The following is a 22,679-nucleotide window of genomic DNA, read 5'->3' as shown; positions in this document are numbered from 1 at the left end:
CCTAATATACTTCACCACAAAACAAACTTAAGTGACTCAAATTATTCTAATTTTAAACTTCGAAAAAAGTTCCGTTTTTAATGCTTTTGTCTTAACTAGGACTGACTTCGGACACTTTTCTTCTTGCTGTTTTCATTCAAGTTGCAGAGCGTTCAAACTTTCGCTTAAACGTAAACAAAAAGCTGTGTCATGAAAGGCAATTCCGGAATCTGTATATTTGAAAAGGTATACTGCACTTTATTACACATTATTCTTACATAGCCTGGTTTATTTAGGCATGTGACTGTAGAGTTAAGAGATAGTTTTCGAACTCTATACCGAAGAAACTTTCGTAGTAACTCCAGTCAAAGCTCTCGATAAGTGGAAATGTCATAACTTCATCTTCGAGTTGAAAACTGGCTATTGTGAGGCAGTTATCAAACAAGGGCTCAGTTGAGGCACATTCCCTGGATGAATGAAGCGCCAGAAAGAAGAATCATCGGAAACTTCGTAAAAGCTATAAATTCCAGTAAGCTTTATCCACCCCTCCTGCCCCCTCCCACATACACATACCCCTCCTCTTCCACCGTCGTTGTGCTTTGCGCAATTGGTGTTAGCTCTGTAAGCGGGATATACACTTGATGAATCAATTGGAATGGAATGATGTATAGTGTAACTGAAGCAAGGATATCCGGCGTTGAGATCACATTGACGAATTGTAAAATTTTGAGTGTTTCAATCAAATATTGATGATAATCTCGGAAATCAAAAAGCAGATTTATTTATGAAAGTGGGTGGCAATTTTGATTTTTTTCTCACAGAATTGGGATGGGGAGGGTGGGTGATAAGGGAGGGGGGACAGGGTCCTAGGTTCCCTCAGCACTACCACCTCTGGAGATGAGAGAGGCTGGGGGACCTGCTGAGGATATACTTGGAGGCCAGGTTGTTAAGTAGCTCTATGGTGGCGGGGGGGGGGGGTAGGGAGACAGGTATAAATACATTTCCTCGGGGTTTTCCCTACTGTCAACAACAGATATTTATTGATAAAGAATGGGACTAACTTAGGGGAAAGGGATTGCAACCCCCATGGAGTATTTAAAATGGGAACTTGTACAGGAGTAAAACTGACATTATTATGCACTATCATTTACATATTACGAACGAGTAGGTGTGTCGGGAGGGAGGAGGTTGGCGTCGTGGCACATCAACATGTTTTGTTTTGCACATACTGCTCTCTCCACCTCTCTCTCTCTCTCTCCACCTCTCCCTCCCCCCCCCCCCCTCCCTCTGTTTATACCTCCCGTCTCACTCCATCATAGCACCTCTGGAAAGCAGTGCTTCTGCACTGAGCAGGACTACCCTCATTAAAGATGACAATAATGATAAAAAAAAATGAACTCATAAACAAACAGGAATTGTTGAAAGTATTCTTTTCAGCTTGAACTGTATTTCATGCACATGTCAAGATCTGTATGCTACGATGATGATTTGACCAGGGCATAATTATTCCCTCTATATATGGTTAGAAGAACAAAATAATATTATCTTAAGAAACAAAAACAAGTGAATGGAAAGCTGAAAAGCCAAGGTCTACAGAAGTTAAAGGTGGCTACAAATGTGATTAATAAGTATATGCAAAACCAAGAAATGAAGTCAAGGCTTTTTTCTTCTTCTTTTTGTGTGCTAGACATGGTAAATGGGAAAGAGGTAAAACAAAACTGCCTTTAATATGATACATTGCGTTTGGATTGTAAAGTTAAAGGCACCCTACTCCTCACATGTTCAAATGAGATTTATGGAGATGGTGGTACAGGGCAAGAATAAAAGAGGGATGGGATAGGGGGTACAAGCAGTGAGATCCTTCAATTTCTTTTGTTGAAGCAGCCATGTACTGACTCCCACTTTTCATCATACAATGTAACTAATAATTTAATTTTTTTTTTTTTTTCATAGTTTCTACTTTCGAATGTAAACTTATCAAACACCATCCATACTGATAAATAATCGGACACCAGTTTAGGAATTAGCCCAATTGGCAAACTTTGCTTTAATCATAATAACGTCAAGACCGAACCTGAAACACTGCCAGTATTTTCCTTCCTACTGAATTTTCTTCATCACAAATGGGAATGGCTTGATCATCTACGGTACAAATAGTCGGTCACAAAGCTGTAATACATTCACCAAACATACATTACCCAGTTGAATAATACATATATATAGTACATTTATTGCTGTTTGTATACATACCTATAGCACTGGATTGTGGTATCTGTTATTCACATGACCACGATGGGGTTAACGTTAACGTGGGATCCTGTTACCGAAACTGCATGATAGTGGTATTTTCGGTTTAATTGTAGTAAAAAACTATCCTATATTATATGCTTATATATGGTGTCCATATATTGAATGTAGAATCTCCAGGGCCTGCTAGTTGAATATGAAATGGTATCACCCTTTATGTAAACAAATGTCCACAGATATACATATCGTATTACATATTTACATTATAAACAGAATGATTCGGAAAACAACCAATCTTTGTCTCCAGATTTTCTTTATATGAGATGGCTGGATTTTGATCTTATGGTGAAAACCAATAAATGGTATAAACAGATACAAGATTTCAACAAATTGCAAATTTTCTGGCAAAATCAAATCTTTTTCGTGCATTGAAGACACGTTAATATTTGGCAAGTGTTAAGAAATGTTGACTTTTACATTAAAGCCATTTTTATCAAATGACCTCATTCATAGTTAATATACCTACAGAAAATATCCAAAGTTATATCCTGATGATGGCAACCATTCAAATTATTCTCTCACATTTATGAATATTCAATATGACTTAAAAAATTTTGTTTTGTGATAACGGAAGATCCTTCGAGGACGGTATAGTACGACCCTCGCTACGGTTGAAGATCTGTGCATTATTAAATTTTTCTAGCATATTTGGAGGTATCATGTATTACTCCTCATATACAGCAGAAAATAAATACATAAAAGCAGATTTCTCGACCAAAAATTATCTTAAGATCGGAATAACTATTTGACTATCACAGCATGCATGTCCTTAGAATTATCACATATAAGGGAATGTATATGTACATTTCAAATGACATTCTAATTCTAATTTCTTCATTAAAGATAACTGGGAAATGTGTTCAAGTGGAATATTCACTTTAATATCATTTTAAACATATAATAAAGAAAAAATAAAGAAAAAAGGGGAAATGCATAAAAATAAATAAATGTACATACCAGTCAGTTTAACAATGCATCCCATTAGGTTTAAACAATACATCCTTTTGTAATTAACTACATGCGAAGGATATACTCAAATTCCCAAGTCTTTAAAATGTTTACGATTCATAAAACCGTAGCTTGGAAATGACCGGCATGTCAGATACTGACTTTTGGATCATCTTTAGAACCTATCGCCCTTAAGCTTGATTTGTAACATCCCTGTACATGCCTAAAATATATATTAATTACAAAAATTACACATTTATCCATCAAATATGCATTTCACTTGTTACATCATCTGTGCAAAAAAAGAGGTGCAAACCATAAAATGCATTTAATGCCCCAAAAAAAGGTGTTTTATTGTCTAAAATTTAAAAAGGGACAAAAGAGACGATAGTAAACTATCAGAGTTGCTTTTCAAATATAGCACCATATTGGTTGATTACAAATTATTTCATGATTTAATCCTATGATATAGTTATATTTTATTCTCAGCTACCTTTTATAAATATTTTTAAAGTTAAAAATTAAAAAATTGGGAGTGATTCAAGTGATCTATCACTTTTGATTTCAGAGAAAAAAGAAATATGCAAATTTCTGCTCTCGAAAGCAAGCAGTTGCTTGATAAATACATTTCAGAGGAAATATTACCATTGTACCATTTTAAAGTTTATACATCAACATTTACATCCACAGAGTAATACAGACACAAAATGAAAAGTACCAAGCTTAGGTCGGTTGCAATAAATGTCACCAATAAATATCAATTGAAAAATCTTCTCATAGAAAGCTTGATTACATTCTATTACAAATAAACGTTTCCGAAAAAAAAACCCAAAACAATTCAAATAATTTTGGCAAGACATGGTTGAATACATGAAACTCCTCACTTTTCATCATGGTTTTAGGAAAACAGAACCCACTGTTGATATGGACAATGTCAAAGGTTTGTAATGTGAGCTATACCTTTTCTTAAATGTGACTGGATGTATTTACATTGTACAACCTGAGTGTAATGCTCAAAAGATTTACTTCTTTTTCATTCAAGTAGCTCTATATCATTCCTTACCAACACTAAAAGGCTTTTCTGCTACCCACCCCTTCCCCCCCACCCTCCACAAACCCCATTCTCCCCTTCCAAGCCTCATCACCTGACGATAATAATGGATTTAGCCGGGACTGTAAATATGCAAATCTTAGTTTTTGCTGCAACAAAACTGTTTCGGGTAAAATGTTAAATCTTTCTTTTGATAAGGAAGTAACCAAACCTTCTTGAGGTCTTGCAATATATATCTTCTAACTGATAGTTAATGCAGCACTCCCAGCAACATATCTGGCATGCAGAGAGAGACATTAATACATTGTTTACACAACCAGCCACTCTTCCTACGCAGCAGCGCCGATCATTCGACCATGCAACTCTATACATGCAATGTAGTATTGAGTGACACCACACCGGGAACAGGTGAGTGTACATAGATGTACAATTATCATGGAATGCTGGGCGTCACATATTTGTATGTGGCCTTAATTTAGACACAATGCCTGTTATGATTTCATTTTAAGTGGTCCCATGGTGCAAAAAGATCACCTTCTCTCCCCCCCCCCCAAATCCCCATTGCATTCCATGTGTAATCATTCTTGTCTACACAATAAGCTTTCTTAATGTTATTTCACTCTTATATATCTCTTTACCCCATCTTCCAGCCATCACACCCCTCTCCCTCCCCCTATATTTAACTTTCATTGACATAAGGACATGGGGACACCCCCTGATTCGCCTCGGAATCACGTACATGTTTTCCATTCTTGCAAAATCAAATGATACGTGTCTGCACAGCTCGCAAACTCTGCACAGCTCGCAAACTACCTCAAAGATATTTCTTTGCCCACGGAAAATCCCCTCCGGTGATGTCGATGAAATCCTTGATTATGGGACGAAAATATTGCGTCAGTTTAGATTCTACGTCTTTGCTCAACTTTGCCTTTGCCAAGAAACCCGGGGTACTCTTAGGAGGGCAGGGACTTTCCCCGGCGACCATGCAAGGACCTCCTCTAGAAGGGTCAAAGAAAAACATGTTTCGTTTGAAATAATCCCCGATGTTTAGAAACTTCTCGACCTTCTTCACGACGCTGAACGTGTCGCTTATCAGTTCGTCGTGATCGAGGAAGAGGAAGCTACTCAAGGGGTAATACTTCAACCAATTTTTCAGATGGACGGAATAGCTACTTGTCCTCACAACGTCACTGGAGGAGTTGATATTACCCCGTCCGTCCAAGATGAGAGACGTTAACATCTTCCCTTCCGCCTCCGGGCTGGTGGCGACTCGTTTTCTCGTATTTTTGGACCGGGTCCTTCGGAGACCCAACTCCCTCTCGTGCCTAAAATCGGATTTCAGTCTCGAGATCGGATCTCTCACCATCAGTATGAACTTGGTGGCGTTACCCAGGTCCTTGAGTATATTTCCGGGTGCAGAGTCTGTGACGAAGTACCGAGGGGTCTTTTCGAAGGAGAGTTGAAATTTGGACGAGAAACCCATCTTGGACCTGTAATAGTCGAGGCCCTTCTCGTAATTCCAGTCGAAGAAGTGGACCTCATTGCCGATGGAATGGGAGATGAGAGGATGCTGAGAGATAAAAAACCCCAAGGCGTTCGTCCCACTTTTCTTGACTCCGATGTTGATGAAGTCTGGAAACCTTTGCGTGTAGCCTACCGCTTCTAGAAACTTGACTAAAAAGTCCCACTGCAACGCTACAGTTAATTGGTGGATGGATTCGGAATGCTGCGTTTCATATTTCTTCGCTTGTAAGGTATATTGCACTTGTAACTCGGGGTCTAATTGAGATAAGACCTTCTGTATCGACTCTCGGAGCGTGGAACTCCACTTCGGGGAATAGGACCTCCCTTTGTGAGAGAAGATTACAGGTTCGACTTTGCTCGAGGAATCGGTCATTGGCGCTCCTCGACCCATCTGCCGAGTGACGTCCTTCGACGGACGGCTGCCGTTTGGAGACTTGACCATCGTTTCTTTGTCGCCCTGTACGAGATCTGACACGCTCCAGGAAAAGTTTTGAACCGTCGGCCATTCATCCGCAGTTCTGAGGAGGGTCACGGCAGAATTGGCGGCTAGATACGAGCCCACGACAAAGATCAAAATGGCGCCGAAAAAGATGACGGTAACGAAAGGTTTGTGGCAGTGCATGATGGATTGGGACATTTTCCAACATTGTCACGTCCAGCATCAGATATGTTACGACCGACACGCAATATCTGCTCGCATCAGTGACGGTGCTTTGGCAGGCATCTGGAGAGAAGGATGAACTGTGAGAGAGGGAGAGAAAAAAGGAAGAAAAAATCCATGAATTTGACATTTGCTTCATTTTACAGCTTTTGTTATTTCTGTCTGAACATGCTGCATTAATTGAGTTTTTGGAATTCTTAATTCTCTTTCAGAACACTCTATTTTCAACAGAAGAAAAGGATTGTGTAACTTTCCATTATGCTTTGATTCTACAAGGATCAAAGAAACCTAGGATATTGCAGAAATGCTCTTTGAAGTAATTAAATGGTATTGAAAATGACATCTCCTTACTCAAAATCCATATATGGCCCATATATGGCAATTTGTATCTGGCCCATATCTGTGCCATATATGGAATTTATATCTGGCCATATCAAGAATTGGGCAGATATAACTTGATATAAGATAAAGGCCATATCTGCCTCAGATAAAACTTTATATGGGTCACTTTTTATCTGGACCAGATATGGTCCATATATGGCAAATCCATATCTGGACCATATATGGCAAATCCATATCTGACCCATATATGGCAAATCCATATCTGGCCCATATATAGCAGATCCATATCTGGCCCATATATGGCAAATCCCTATCTGGCCCATATAGGGCAGATCCATATCTGAGAAATCCATATTTGACTCATATATGGCAAATCCATATCTGGCCCATTACTTAGAGATCCATATCTGGCTCATATATGCCACATCCATATATATTGCCCTTGGCAAATCCATTACTGTCTCATATTATGATAAATCCAGATTGAACTAGTTAAAAAAAATGGCTTCATCTGTGCCAGAACTTTATCTGGCGATGCAAAGAAATATAATTTGAAACGAAATAAGGGCAATATATGGCTCAGATAAAGCAACTCTTTATTTACTGCTTAATTATCTGGCCATTAATTACATTTCCTGTTTGATCCATCAGCAGGTATTTTTCTTTTTCTTGTTCCACCTTATTCACAGTATATCCAAGCCTTTACAAATAAAAAACTATATAATATTTAAAAAGGGTCTTCTGTTCAAACGATTATTGAGGCAATATGACCGTCAGAACAAAAATACATGGTTAAGAGAATAAAATATCCTGGCATGATAAAATGCTCCACGAATAAATTGGCACTTGAAAGCCTGCTTCATGACAAAATGCCCATCACTCTGCTGTCTCTAGGCTGTCTTCAGTCTCTGCAAGGTCTGCGAGTCCTTTCATCGACACAATTTTCAAAACAATGACGAAGACATATAGTTGGGATTACTTTATTCCCAGCACATTCCAAACCCAATTGTGTACATAACTTTTTTGTGACACATAGTTTTATTTATGACTCACAATGCTTCCAACTAGAAAGAGATTTCAAAAACATTACAAATTGTGTCTGAAAAAACCCATCTCCAGACAATTAGACCAAAAAAAGCAGGCCTTAATTGGAGGTAAAGATCAAATTATCTTGGACTTCAGAATCTGCAGTTTTGGCCTCAAACATATCACTCAAAAAGCTCCTTGCTGTTACCTAATCCGACTGCTATGGTCATAATATGACCGCTGTTAAAAATAATACTTGAAGGTTGAGTTCTTTATTCTTCTGTGGTCCTGTAGAGGTTGATACTAAATTGCATTGTGCTATTCCTTTACTTAATATATTTGGTTTAGTAAATAAGTTCCAGGAGGGCGATATATGTTCCATTCAGTATCGAAGTTCAGTCCCAAAATATGTTGTTTCCATCCGTTCCAAAAAATTTCTTCCTTACTTCTGACTGTTCAGTTCACTATAGAATCCTTTGCCAATGTCCTAACTCAATAGGTTATTATTTACGAATCTCCATCACCCTTCCTTAATGTACCAATCCTTTCTATTAAATTTCCTTCTGTTCTCCTCTACCACGTGTAAACTAGCTGTTTTTCCTATCTCACTCTCCCAGAGTATCAATACACATACTGTATGTCCTTTGTTCCAGCAGTTGTGTAGTATATTAGACATGTGCGTATGTATAATGTACTCCATACAGTATAAGTCGGCACAGTATAAAGCTTGAGATAAATGAATCAGAATCATATCAAGATGAAGTAGCGAATCTAGCTACGGTATGCAGATGATACATGTTCATCAGGGTGGGGGGAGGTAACTGGGGGAGGGGGTGCCAAGATTGAGTACATTCTTTGCAGGGTAGGCAGGTAGGATACTTAAGCGTAAGCCTAAGCCCTTAACTTAAGATTATGGGCTGATTTTGTCCTGTAGGTAACCTAATGATAATCTCTGTTCCATATATGGTAATGGTTGATTATACATGCACAACACCTGATTTCTATGAGAACACTAGTCAATCATTTAATTAAATATTCAGAAAATCCACTGGGAATATAGTTAAGCAACTGTTGAAAAAAAAGAGCAAGATTGAATTAATTTGCTAAACATATTCCAATTAGTGTCCTCAGGAATACAAGTCTTTTGCCGATATATATGACAAGCTATCAGGCCTTAAGTTGGTAAGTACTTCTACTAACCAAAGTTAATCTGGACAGTCAGATATCAACATGCCTTTTACATATACTATATATAGTATATATATATATATATATATATATATATATATATATATATATATATATATATATATATATATATATATATATATATATATATATATATATATATATATATATATATATATATATATATATATATATATATATATATATATATATATATATATATATATATATATATATATATATATATATATATATATATATATATATATATATATATATATATATATATATATATATATATATATGAAAATGAAAATCGTAATGAGTTGGAAAATCAAGAACAGTGAAAACACTTCCAGCCTCCACCGGGATTCGAACCCGGGCCTCCCGCTTTGTACGCGGACACCAACTAGGCTATGGACGCTGATTGTATGTCCAGAGGTTCGAAACCGGTAAGGAAGGTCGTAATTCCACTGTAGGCGTTTGTCACCTGTATCAAACAATACTAGTTCTGTTTTTGGTGACATATTTTGCCTTACTCTAGAGATCAAACATGATGCTAACCAACTCGAAAATCATTTGTGATTCCTAAAGCCGGATCTCGAAAGAGATACTATAAACAGACTTTATGTTAATGAAATGGAGGTAAACGACCATGCAAGGCAAATGAATATATATAAATGAAAATCGTAATGAGTTGGGAAATCAAGAACAGTGAAAAAACTTCCAGCCTCCACCGGGATTCGAACCCGGGCCTCCCGCTTTGTAGGCGGACACCCAAATATATATATATATATATATATATATATATATATATATATATATATATACATATACATATACATATACATCATATCATATCATATCAACATGCCTTTTACATATACTGTATATAGTATATATATATATATATATATACATACATACATATATACATATAAATATGGCATGTGGGATTTGAAACCAAACTTTCCCTTTAGGGATGTCCAAATAACAACCTGTGCAGCATACTTATTTTATAGATACATTAACTCTCTGATCATTCCTTTTCGATACATGGTGTGTGGATAAGGCCAGCGACCTGCAAACTAAGGAGCCTGTACCATCGATGACAACACAGATTATGTACTGTACACCAAGGTACACAATAACTCAGGCTTTCTTCTAACACAAACCTTAAAGCTTGATGATACTCACTCTCTCCGTAATTTTATTTTCCTGAAAATTCGCAATAGCTTCCTCAATATCTTGACGCCTGCCAGAACCCAATGAACTCCAGTTTCTGTATAACACACGACAGTTCCTTTATTAACCTCTAGATAACAACAGGATACAACAACTTACAGTTTCTCTGTAACACATCTGCTTTACTATATCTACCATGCCAGCAAAACTTACAGAAATAATAAAAAATAAAAAAAATCCATAAAATATTCATTCCAAGGTTTCCACACTACCCCCACAAAGGAGCTAACAGGTAATATAATACACAGATTGCAGTACTTACGTAGTATAACTGCAGTGCATCACTGCATCTTTTATCCAGTATGGCATTGCAAAATGCATATATGCACAATGGGGCAAATTGCAATACAATTGAGAAGTTGAATAGCAGTTATTTCACACAGAAACTTTAGTATTTTATAACAGAGACAGGTCACAGCCTTTGTAACTCCTACAAAAAAATATTAACAAAGGAAGTCATCCCTCAACTGTACTGTGAAAACAGTGATATCCATATTACAATCTATATAGTGTCTATGCATACATATGTCAAAAGGCTCACCCGAAATCTGAGATCTGATATTGCATTATTAACTATTATTATAATTACATGCAAAATGGGCAAATTGCTATATGCAAATATATATACTCATGTTGTGTACACTGATTGAAGCGTACTATATTCAATATTGTACAATCTGAAATATAATTTGTAAACCTGCAAAAACAGCAACCGCAAAAACGGTAAACATTTACGCGTAATACACACTAACACTCTAATTGTAAAGAGATTAATAGCAAGGTTTGTATAACTTGCAACCTGTACATACATACATACAAACAGACACGCATACATACATACACACATACGTACACCCAGACTACTTATCGGAGGTAATCTTACCTAGATGTTAACCAGACCTCTGAACATACCACAATCCACAATTTGACTGAGCTTAATCAATGTTAGTCTTCAATCCCTCCTGGAGACAGAAAGTTTAGTGTATGCTTAAAAGATTAACTATCAAGTGATCCATAATGCTGTGGGTCTGAGAGATACATTTCCTGTTCAAAGCAACCATGTCCAACAAGCCTACATACTGTATTTAAAGAGACATAACGAACTGGCTAAAAGAAAGGTGGATAAGATATGGATGTTTTCTGGTTCACTTGACAAATTGTAAAAGCACACAGTACTTCAAAACAAAACTCACTACTAATTTTGCAAGTTTAGACCAAAAGGTTTAATAAGCAGCCTACAATATTGTCACTGCTTAATGGCATAAGTTTCGTTGTCAATGGTACGGTGAATGGCTTCACCCTGTAGGTATGCAGGTAGTTTAATATATACAGTAAGTATTTATGTCCTTGGAAGCACTGGGCGGGAGTTGGGATTGGATATCACGCACTATCGGACATATTAATATGAGTAACACTATGTGTACAGGATATATGCTTTAAGGAACAACTAAACCAGATGTACTACATCATGGTGAAAGATGGATTCTGTTACTGTTTAATTTCCTTCCACAGGAATAATCTAATATTGACAGCTACTATAATGAAGCAAGCATACTGTATGAACGTAATTCACAAGCAGCAGCAGCAGCAGCAGTTTTAGAGGACTTTATTTCAAAAGTTTGAGAGTCAGTGCAGGTTAACTTTGACTGTTCAAACAAGTTTAAAAGAATGACTGCTATACTTAACTCTGTTAAAAAAAAAAAAAAATTGAACGGAAATTTGAGAATTGAAGGCAAGATTCTGATTCTGACTTTTTACCGACATGACTGCGGGTCACAGTCAGGTCGGTGCAATTTGCACGGAAATTTGCTCACCACCCAGCCAACATCTGACAGTTGGTCCTTGTCGTGATCAAATCGGGAAAACATCAAATATGTTTGATATTTGTCGTTGGCTAAGGGGCAGTCGCTTCACATTTGAGGTGGGTCGTGGCAGTTTGTGGCCGTACACGACCTGACTGCGATCCGATTCTAATAGATGGCCAATGAGGGAGCATCGTGAAATCAGGTGACGGCTGCAGAAAATCAACTAGCGGCCCCCATGTGGACTGATGAGCAAGAGGTCGGGTCGGCGCAATTTTCGTCTGCCTTTATTCCACTCCCATTTCGCTCACAAACATACAGTAAGCACAAAGTACATACTTGTTTATTTAACTACTGTGTTAGTGGCACACTAGAAGTATTCTGACTTGAGGAAGAACACATTACTTTTCAAAACTACTTTAAGGAATAATGAAGGCAGGGATCGAAGACAATTTATATTATTCAGTAACCTCAAAACTCTCTAATATTCAATTTTAAGTTAACTGCTTCCTATTTGACTGAATACACTCGCTTTGAAAATTGACTCCTAAGGCCTCACTAAGGTTCACCTAAAAATCAAATATTAAAGAGTTTTGAGGTTACTGAATGATATAAATTGTCTTTGATCCCTGCCTTCTTTATTCCTTTAACACACTACAAAAGTAACAAGTTACAACATTTTCAACCCCCAAAATAAGTGAATCTGAAAGTTTTAAAGTAAAAATAGAACGATGGAGATTGGTGTCCAAACCCTGGAGAGTTTACAAAAAAAATGTCAAATTACAGTATCTTCATCGTTCTTAAGTCCTTATTGGTTGTCTGTGATCAGTTTCGTTCAGTGTACTGAGTCTTGCATCATACATAGCAACATCTCCTACTTCAAAAGTTTAAACCATCCATGCAAACTCAGTTGGATATTTCACGATGTCATCATTACTATTAAGGTTGCGTCAAGTTTAGTTCAACAAAACCTACACTACTTTAAAATGCCTTTCCAGAATTTCCTGTTTCTTTTTTTAAGGTCTTGTAGGTGTTTACATACATGTTTCAGAGTACACTCATCGAATACTTCCTGTCGAAACCGGTGCCAGTAAATCTCATCAAAGTCCCCAAATGAGGAAACAGGGAATTTATCCCGTAACTCTGCAATTGAGGGATAATGTATGACGTGTTGTGTATGCTGAGATGACATAATCCTGATAAATGCTAAGATACAAAACAACGGCGTCAACTTTATAAGCTGGATAAGACAGCAGTGCAGATTGAATTTGGAGGCGATAAAGACTGTCTGCATAGATCTACAAAACTTTACAGGGGTTGATCCAGGAACAAAACCTACCCCCTGCTGAATATTCAGTTTTTCTTTTACACTAATTATTACAGTAGCTACAAACAAACAGTAATTTTGATTACAACACAGTACAATTCACAGTGAAAACTCATTTCAGTATGTCGGCCATATTTTAGTATTCCTTGCTTATGACCAATATTTCCTTACGCACTTCTCCTTTTTTTTTTGGTGGAAAATTTTGGTACCTTGACTCATATTTGTCTCCTGGGCCCCCTCATTGGAGAAATCCTGGATGGGTGGATCCGCTACTTAGTAGAAGACACCAAAGTATTTTGACACAAGTTTTCCAAGAATGGAATTTGTAAACTTTTTGCCTTGATGCTAATTAATCCCTGATACTAAAATCCATACCAAAACTCTCATTACAATTAAGTTCATTACAATTAAGTTCATAAGTTTCACTGAGCATATGATACTTGAAAATAATGTCGAAATTATCTTGAATAACATTTGAACCTTTCCAATTTTGCAATGTTGTGTACACTGTACATAAATTTTTTAAAAGAAAAAAATATCAACATTTACTCAGAAGAATGAAACAACATAATAATAATAATAAGCAAATATTTATAGACCGCTTTATTTTTCATCTATTGCAATCTGGTATTGAGTAAAACTTGTTTTATACATGTAAGCTTGGCAAACATCTGGGGATCAACTGCAACATTGTTCTTTTCAGTCTTGGTATTAATGGATTTGGGTTGCAAACTCTGCCATACCCATGGGAGTATTTGGAGTTTTGTGGCTTTGAAAATTAGCTTTATTTGTAATCATTTTCTTTGGTAAGAAGTTGGAAAACAATGGATATATACAACTTATTATTTCTGATGATTTGTTTGCTTTCTTTTGTTACTTGTTGAAGACACTGATATGATGTGTTGATGAAAACAATACTTCAGAACAAACACTTTGGATGGTGCATTGAGAAAGAGGGTGGGTAGACCAGAATGGGCTGGTCGCCCAGTGGTGGGGTGGAGGGGGGAGTGGGGAGGATGGTGCCAAAAACTTACCAAGAGTGCTTAACAAGGTATAGCAAGAGACAGGGGAATATAAACTTTGTACGTAATTCTTTCTCTTTGATATGAATTCCCAGGAAGTTGGAAAACAATAAATTTACGATAATTTATGATATCTGATGATTTGGACACTTTGCCGTGGTGAAGACATTGAAATGGGCTGTTAATGAAAACAATACTTTAGAAGTGTAAATGTTGTGTACTTTTATGTAGGCTCATCCAGAGGAACTCTTTGGAAGACTAAATTGATAATATACCAAAAATTTTAAATGTGAGAAATATGGCGACAGGGTGATATTTTATGACAATTTATGATATTTCAATAAAACTACTGGTACTGATCAAGAGGGTTTACTAATAGAGGAAAGTCAGCACATTACAAAGAATGGGAAAGGTACAGTAAATTAAAACACGTTTCAAAGTAATTTCTGCCGGTTGCAGGTTACATTTTGTCCTACATGTACTTTATCTTTGACAATTATTGCAACAATTTATGATATTTCAATAAAACTACTGGTAATGATCGAGAGTTTTTTTTTTTCTAATAGAGTAAAGTCAGCACATTACAAAGAATGGGAAAGGTAAATTTAAGTTACACGTTTCAAAGTAATTACTGCTGTGGATTTTATTTACTGATCACCCATTACTTCATGGCAATCATACCATTAGCAGATCTGAAAATAAACACAAAAAATGCAACATCTGGGCAAACAGGCACAATTTGATTTAATTTAATTTAATTTAAATGACTACCAATACAATTAAACTGTAGTTGAACTGGTTTTAATTATCCCAAATGTTTGATACGTTTAAGAGATTTGTTACGAAAAGCTTCATTTTCGTGATGAAGTTTGTTTGCATGTGTATGGAGTGTTTTGTGTGAGTGGGAACTTATTTTGCATTCAGACTGAGGACTTGAACAGAGTAATTCCAAATCCTCAGATCTCACTTAAAAGAATCACTTGTCCTCAGAAGAGTTCTATGATAAAGGGTATTGTTAAGGATTACGTTAGGTGGACTTAAACAATAGAGGGAAAAGACACTTGGGTCCTCAGTTTGAACATATGCATGTATGTGTGATTTGTACATGAAAGTAAAATTGTGTGTAGCTGATGCTGGAAGACCAAAGTCACATGGTTCCTACTTCCCAGCACAGAGGACCATTCACAAAGTTTCAATATCTTACTTCAAGTTCTCTTGACCCTCTTTTTGTGGTAATGTTTTCACTGTAGAAACTCAGCTGGCAAAACCAACGATTATGTTATGTATAAAAAAAAAGTCTGTAAATTTTCAGATTCATTGGAGTTCACATCTAGTGATAATGCATTCATGAATCTGGCAATGTGAGTATAAATGTTCATGATTGTCTTCATCAGCACCATAGCAACTGAGCTGGAAAATGTCAAAGTTTTCACTTTTGAAAGATACAAATCATTCCTCCACAGATAGATAAATAAATATTATTTTTCCTTATAAAGCAAAGAGGCTTAGCAATTTGGAGGTTTTGGGTTCCATATTCGGCCGGTCATGGTAAGGTGGGTCTTTCATCCAAGAGGAATCTCCGGTTTTCCCATCTGAAATGACTTTCTAAATTGAAAAAAGATTCCAAATTTGAGTAAAAATGTTGAATCGGAAGCCACCTGACGTGTAAGTTGTAATCCATGAGCCCTTGCAGGGTTTCTCCCACATTTGTGGTCGCTTAAGCCTCATAAAAATAACTGCTGATTATTATGATATCCTTGGACTTGTATAACAATTTGCCCATTTTGCATGATTTATAACATGTTGAGACGTGATACTGGTTAAATTATTTCCTGCTTTCAGTCTTGAAAACATTACTCCATAAACACCGATCAGAATATAATAAAAGAAATTTAAAAAATTGTTAAAAAAAAGTGATTGAAGTTCTTGTAGAATCAGCAGTAACCATATTGTAGAAGTTAGAGTTCATATATATTCACCAGTTTAATAAGGTCAATGTTTCTCTATAAAAAATATTTTGTATACAGTACATGTGCATGATGGTACAGTATGTAACTTTATAGGCTCGTGCCAAAAATTGGAATAAAACAAAAATCTAAAATGATGATAAAAGGTTACAGTTTATCACCTAGTGTATACACTATGGCCCAATTAACTTTTCAATTAATTAGCAACAGTTCATGTGTCAGTGTGGAAAGTTCTTGCATGGCAAGATTTTTCTCAAGACTATACAGTGCCTATAAAACTTGGCATATGACTCACACACTCCTGACTTCAGATAAGCAGACACAGCTGTATGGGCATATTTTTATTCTGCAACATTGTTCTTTCAGACAGAAAAATCACCATATTTACAGTACATGGCAAGACATAAATCACAGACAAAGCCTGCATATTTTATTGGAGTCACCTTTGACCTACTGTTCCTACAGAGAACCTACTGTATCATGTGGGTTATGACTTCCAGATTGTTGTCACTCTATTAATTCCTTTATCTATTGGGGAATGGATAATCTATCCCAGTGCATTGGGACATTGTGTCAAAGGGCAAAGATACTTAAAAGTGTACTGATCAGGAACATTTGAAGGTAACTGATTTCCAAAATTGTTAGAGCTGTTATATCTGATGTCATCATGTCTTCTTTAACCTTACAGGGTATGTCACCATTACAGTTATTAGTCAAAGTCAGGACAGCATGGCTTTTTCTAGTACACAAGCAGACTATGATTAAATATAAATATATAAATATATATATATATATATATACCCACAGTTGAAACATTCTGTACCTCTTGGAGAGGCAACAGTAGGTATATTTATTTAGTAAATTTTCAGTATCTGTACTTAATGCACAGGAAATCATGAGCCTTTACCTATTTTCCAACTCGCATGTAATCTTGGGATGAATCTAGTACTTTAACACAGTATTGCTCTGTTGCTTGTGAAGATAGCAGTTCAGAATTACATTAAACAAACCACAACCAATTCATGGAAGACCAACTTCATTGTTCTGAACACATGTGAGACAACAAAACTAGGTCTCTCGCTAGAATGATAAAAAGGGTTCAATGTTACATGATCAATAATGTACACCAGCTGCTGAATCAACAACAGAATATTTTCAGGGCATGAGGAAACTTTGAAAGGAGCATAGCATACTTTTGGAGTAGCAATTTGTGGTGGATGGGGGACCAATGGCACAAATACAGTAAGTTGTATGGAACATATGGAACACAAATGGAACAAATTTCACAACTTTATGTGAAGTGAAGAAAAACCGACAGAAACCAAAGATGCTCAAACAACTCTTGAAACAATTACCGTAATGCCTTATAAGCTCCCATAGACTAGAGATACAGTAATAATACTTTGTTACTGAAAACACTGCAACTTGAAACTTCAAGGCGGTAACAAAAGCAACCAGGAAACCAATTGGATTACAAGGTATTCCTGATTCCTATGAGAACATTATTAGAAACAATACACATGGTATTTCAAGTTTTCATGAGTGTGAACCTTCATATCATGTATCAGGTCCATTCTACTTTTATTTTAGAAGTAAGCTAGCTAATCATGTTCAGACTTTGACCTCTGCCCCCCCCCAAAAAAAAAAGCAATAGTATTTTTGTTCTCACTTAGGTAGATTTACATACCAGAACAATCTTTATATCAAAGAATCAGCATGAGTTCTGTACCTTACATAAATAGCTCTGTATTACTGAGCTTATTAACATCTACTATTACTGGGCTGCTCTCATTTCCTGTGTGTTGTAATACAGGAAACGCGAGTGAGAACTTAATTGATATTAGCAGTACAATTTTAAGCATTTGTGTATTTATAGCAAATGGCTGGAATTGTGAAATTCAAGGCCTGAATTACTTACAGTACAAAAATCTGAGAATTGCAGCCCTAAATGCGCAGGAGCACTGTAGGTACTTGATACCGATGCAGGAACTGCAAGTCCGTCTTAGACTTGGGTTCATCAATTATGATTGATCCCAACCTGCAATCCATCCATAAAAGTAGAATCTGTCGTATACATGGCAACTGCACCATTACATCTAAGATTATTGTCCATCCTAACTTACTGTAGGTCAGGCTAGGTTAGTAATATGGTAGTATGTATATATGGTAATTTGGTAGTTCCCTAGATCTGAAATACATCAGTAGCTACAGTACTGTGCACTGATAGACACTGTAGTTGCCAATGTTGAAATGTCGAATCGAAACCAATTTTTCAAGTATATACCTGTACTAGTTTAAATCTAGGGATACAGCCTACACATTAAAAACAGCTACATTTATGACAGTCTATGAAGGAAACATCAATGCTGCATTTTCTGGTACTTTCATGATTTATTTTACCCATGAAATGGACTCTATACAGTAAACTTTAAAACTAAGGGTGAACAAATTTAAGGAAATTTCACATGCTTCGTAACGGTTCTGACTAGAGACCTTTGCAAGTACAAACCTATGTCATTCAAGTTTGATCTGATCAAAATTCAATGAAATAAATTCAAGTAATGTACCTGAAGATTAAAACTAAATCAATAAGCAAAATCAGCGTGGTCCTCTTGACCACACCAGGAGCCCTGTGGTACTTAATTTGATATATCTGACAATTGCAAGTCTCAAGACAAAATATTTCATACTGATTGTGGCCATCAATATATGCCACTACTGTACTTGTTTCCATTGCACCATACTGGCCTTGTCATTGTTAACGCTTGTAATTTTTTGTCAGTAATTTGCTGTGAATCATTCTTTGACTAGCATGAAAAATAAAACTTATGGATAAAAATCAGAAACCATTTTGAATTTCTAGCCAAACCACACAAATAGCTCTAACTGGCATACAGTACCAGCTATTTGTTTTGGCAATGTTTACTTTTGTGTCACTATACATATCTTGCTTGCTGTTACTGTAGCTACGTACTTTTGCCAGTTCAATAGCCCTCCATGGCTAAGGTGACCAGACGTCACCCAATTTCTGGAGACAGTTCCCGATTTCATGTACTGCCCCCTGAATTAAAAAGGGCCCAGGGTTTATGTACTGTCCCAGAAATACCTTCAAATTTGTGAAAATTCTGTGAATAATTTCCATTTTACCTGTCTGGCCTACCGTTCGTAGAAACAGCTTCAACAACAACGTTCAAAGATACAAAGGCCTCCCAGATCATTGAATATTATTATAGGCTGCATTTCACATGGAAAACATCTTTTTGAACATGAAGGTATGCTGTTTTGGCCCCAAATATGCAAGATATTCAAATAAGGTCACCTTTGGTCAAAATTCTTAAACTTTACTTCTTTTATTACAACCTTCATGGAAATTTTCTTCACTTGGACATGCAGTTATCTTGTGTGTTCTTTAGAAATGTCTGAGAAGAATTTGTAGAGTAAAAACCTCCAGGAAAGTACTTTTTAATAACTTATAACTTGAGGCTTATACAGACTACCTTTAAATATGGACACCCAAAATACCTGTTTTATTTTTACATTGTATTTTTATATCTTGGGTATTCACCTTCTCTTTCCCCTAACCACCCATGGTTCAGGACATATGGGAATGTTTACCTCTAAATCGCGCATAGCAGGATTTTTCGCTGAATCGGTCTGTGAATTGGCGAGGTTGAGGTAATCGGGCGTAAGCAAACAAGTTTGTTCTTATTGCAACTCAAGAAACAAAGATGTTGGACAATTCCATTATAATACAGGGAACAATTATGCTAGTTTTAGTTCTCAATATGAACTGCCTTGTCAAATTTTTCCTAAAAGATTCACGAACCGGAGAACAATTTTAAAGTTTTAAACAAAATTCCCTCTGGCAATGCCAAATGATATGTTTCACAAGTGTGCGAGTCACCATCTCCAATTTAAGTTCCCTGGACAAACGTAATATTGACCTTCCACTGACTTAAAAACGATGACAACAAGTGTTTGATATCAACTTTTTCCTCTTTTAAAAGAGAGCTAAATTGAATGGTTTTGTTAGTAAGCATTGAAAATGAAAAATAAGTTGACACAATGGAGCAGAGAATGGTAAAATGCAAGTTACGTTTGTAGATGGCAAGCGTCATTGTGAGGGGCACGCGGATGAGGTATTACGTAATCCCCAAGCAAAGATATACAAAGAGAGATTCAAGATTTCCTAGCCTGTTTCCAATTCAATGTCAAAATGACGAGGGTTTTTCCTGTCCAATCAAAATGAATTTTACAAATGTTTTGTACAACCACTTAAAAACGATTTGACCAAGGATAAGGGACAAGAGTTATTCCAGGCTACGGTTGGAATCAACAGTAAGATCTGTGTTTCCAATAGGATAATCGTAAATCACTGCTTTTTAACTGGAAATTGAAGAGGCCTTTTCTCAAGATATTAGATGAGACTTATAACAATTGAAAAGAAAGGATTAATTTGTTCAGTGATGAATGAAATGCGTTGATTTAGATATATGCTTAGGCACGAGGGGCTCAGTTTCTGAGAAAATATACTACCTATCAGAGTGAATAACACAGTAATGGGCATGCACCAAACACTTATGCACCAAACATTCCCATATGGAGGTGTTCTACCCCTTCAACAATTTTAATATCCTTGAAGCATAGAACCATGAAAATACTTAGAGGCCCTCAAATTCCACCCTACCTTTAAACATACAGTGTTGGTGCAAACCCTTGTTGGCAACAGACAACATGGAAGGGGGAAGGGGGGGTGGAGCAGTCAACATCACATACCCAAATTGGAAAATATATGGTGACCTTATCCTAACTAAGCTACTAGTACTAGTTGGCATTCTTCTTTTCCACGAAATCTTGGAAAAGTAATAAAATCATGTTGTAAATGTGAAAAGAATTATATAATTCATCCGTTTACTACGGAAATATTTACATGCGCTGGTCGTTTTAGTAATAGCATATCTTTCGCCAATTTCATTTAGCTTCGCAGAACCCCTCCTTGTACTGTGGCTACTGTCGGTATGACTAACACATTATACATCACAAGCCCCTGCTTTACTCTTGAACTTGCAAACGATCATGGTTTCTCAAAAGAGCGGCCCTACTGGGTTAAGTAAAACGTGGTGCACATAAATTATTAAGCTGAATGCTTCTAATAATAATTAACTTGTACTTACCAGCGTTCTTGTATGTGATCCTTGCAGGTTCAGAGAAACATCCAAGTATCTGTCTTTACGTCTGTATTATCGATCAGCATAGTTCCCCCAACTTTGATGGAGTATGCGTACTAGTACATGGCAGGGGAGATGTCGCTGTGTGCGTATGATTATCGTACACTTCATTGTCCAATTAACATATTTGCATTTGTTAATTTGATATAAGCCCAGAGTGAAACTTTTACATAACGTATAGCAAACAAACTGGTGAATTATGGATTTTATCCCTACTAGCGTTTTCGGAATATTGACAATGAATTTGAAGTAAGCAGGTGCGATGCCATAGCAACACTCTGACAACAAATTGTTTTGTTTTGCTCACTTTCAGTTCTATTGCTTTGAACCCTTGGTTGGCCAGGGTTTGAATTGGCCTCGACCTTGAACATAATTGCTAGGTTTCAATAATATTTTCCTTAAAGCTTTGATCCTCCAATTTGTCGTTGAGAATTATTTAAAATAGACCATTAAAAATATCAGAGTGGGCAACTATGCTTTTTCGTAATCTGTTTATCTTTATAGGATATTTGAAGCAGGGAGTTGTTATAACAACTCCCTGTTTAAATTGGAGGCAATACTGATGATGTGAAGGACGGTATAAATTTATGATCAACTAGTGATAATTAAAGTGTGTTTATTAAAAATATATAATGTTTGGAGTAGGAAAAGTTGTGACGATAGGTGCGTTAGGTTGTTAACCTTTGGTAAGGATCGAACGAGTCAATTTCAATGTGAAATCTCGAATTGGAACCAGAATATGTTCCTCTTTCATCAGTCAAATATAAAATACCATAGTCATGTGATCAGTTAATTTTTGGGGGGGGGGCGAAGGGGGATGGGGCTCGAGATTCTGATCCCTCCCCCTCCCGACATATAGGTATGCGCATTCATCTTTATGCAATTAATGCTCAGAACAAATTTTCAGCCAAAACAACGTTGAAATAAATTGGGGCGGCAGACAACGTTGGAACGTTTAAGATCAAAAATCGAAAGTTTGTTTCAAATACTTTCAAGGAAAAGAAACCGTGAGATATAAAAGTAGATTTTCGAGATAAGATAGTTTTCGGTAGAAATTGGTTC

At 36.5% G+C, this 22,679-nt stretch overlaps 1 protein-coding gene across 2 annotated transcripts; it reads right to left on the bottom strand.

The window, feature by feature from the left end:
- Positions 1–1,393: 1,393 nt before the first annotated feature.
- LOC139960018 (heparan sulfate glucosamine 3-O-sulfotransferase 1-like) lies at positions 1,394–21,827 on the bottom strand. Of its 2 annotated transcripts, none has more exons than XM_071958021.1 (2): positions 21,564–21,827; positions 1,394–6,550 (listed from the first exon to the last, which is right to left on the bottom strand). In XM_071958021.1, exon 2 carries the CDS (start codon positions 6,444–6,446, stop codon positions 5,100–5,102), a length of 1,347 nt encoding a protein of 448 aa, XP_071814122.1. In that variant the 5' UTR covers positions 6,447–6,550; positions 21,564–21,827; the 3' UTR covers positions 1,394–5,099. The 2 variants fall into 2 exon arrangements, with proteins under 2 accessions (XP_071814122.1, XP_071814123.1); XM_071958022.1 differs by lacking the exon at positions 21,564–21,827 and adding an exon at positions 13,116–13,246.
- Between the last annotated feature and the right edge of the window lie 852 nt (positions 21,828–22,679).

This window comes from Apostichopus japonicus, chromosome 19 (assembly GCF_037975245.1).
Source record: "Apostichopus japonicus isolate 1M-3 chromosome 19, ASM3797524v1, whole genome shotgun sequence".
NCBI classification, from domain to species: Eukaryota; Metazoa; Echinodermata; class Holothuroidea; order Aspidochirotida; family Stichopodidae; genus Apostichopus; species Apostichopus japonicus.
Note: the sequence above shows the minus strand (reverse complement) of the source record. Positions and strands in the feature narration are given on the sequence as shown.

Excerpts from the sequence above, each read along its gene's own strand:
- LOC139960018 (XM_071958021.1), bottom strand. The coding sequence starts at position 6,446 with ATGTCCCAATCCATCATGCACTGCCACAAACCTTTCGTTACCGTCATC.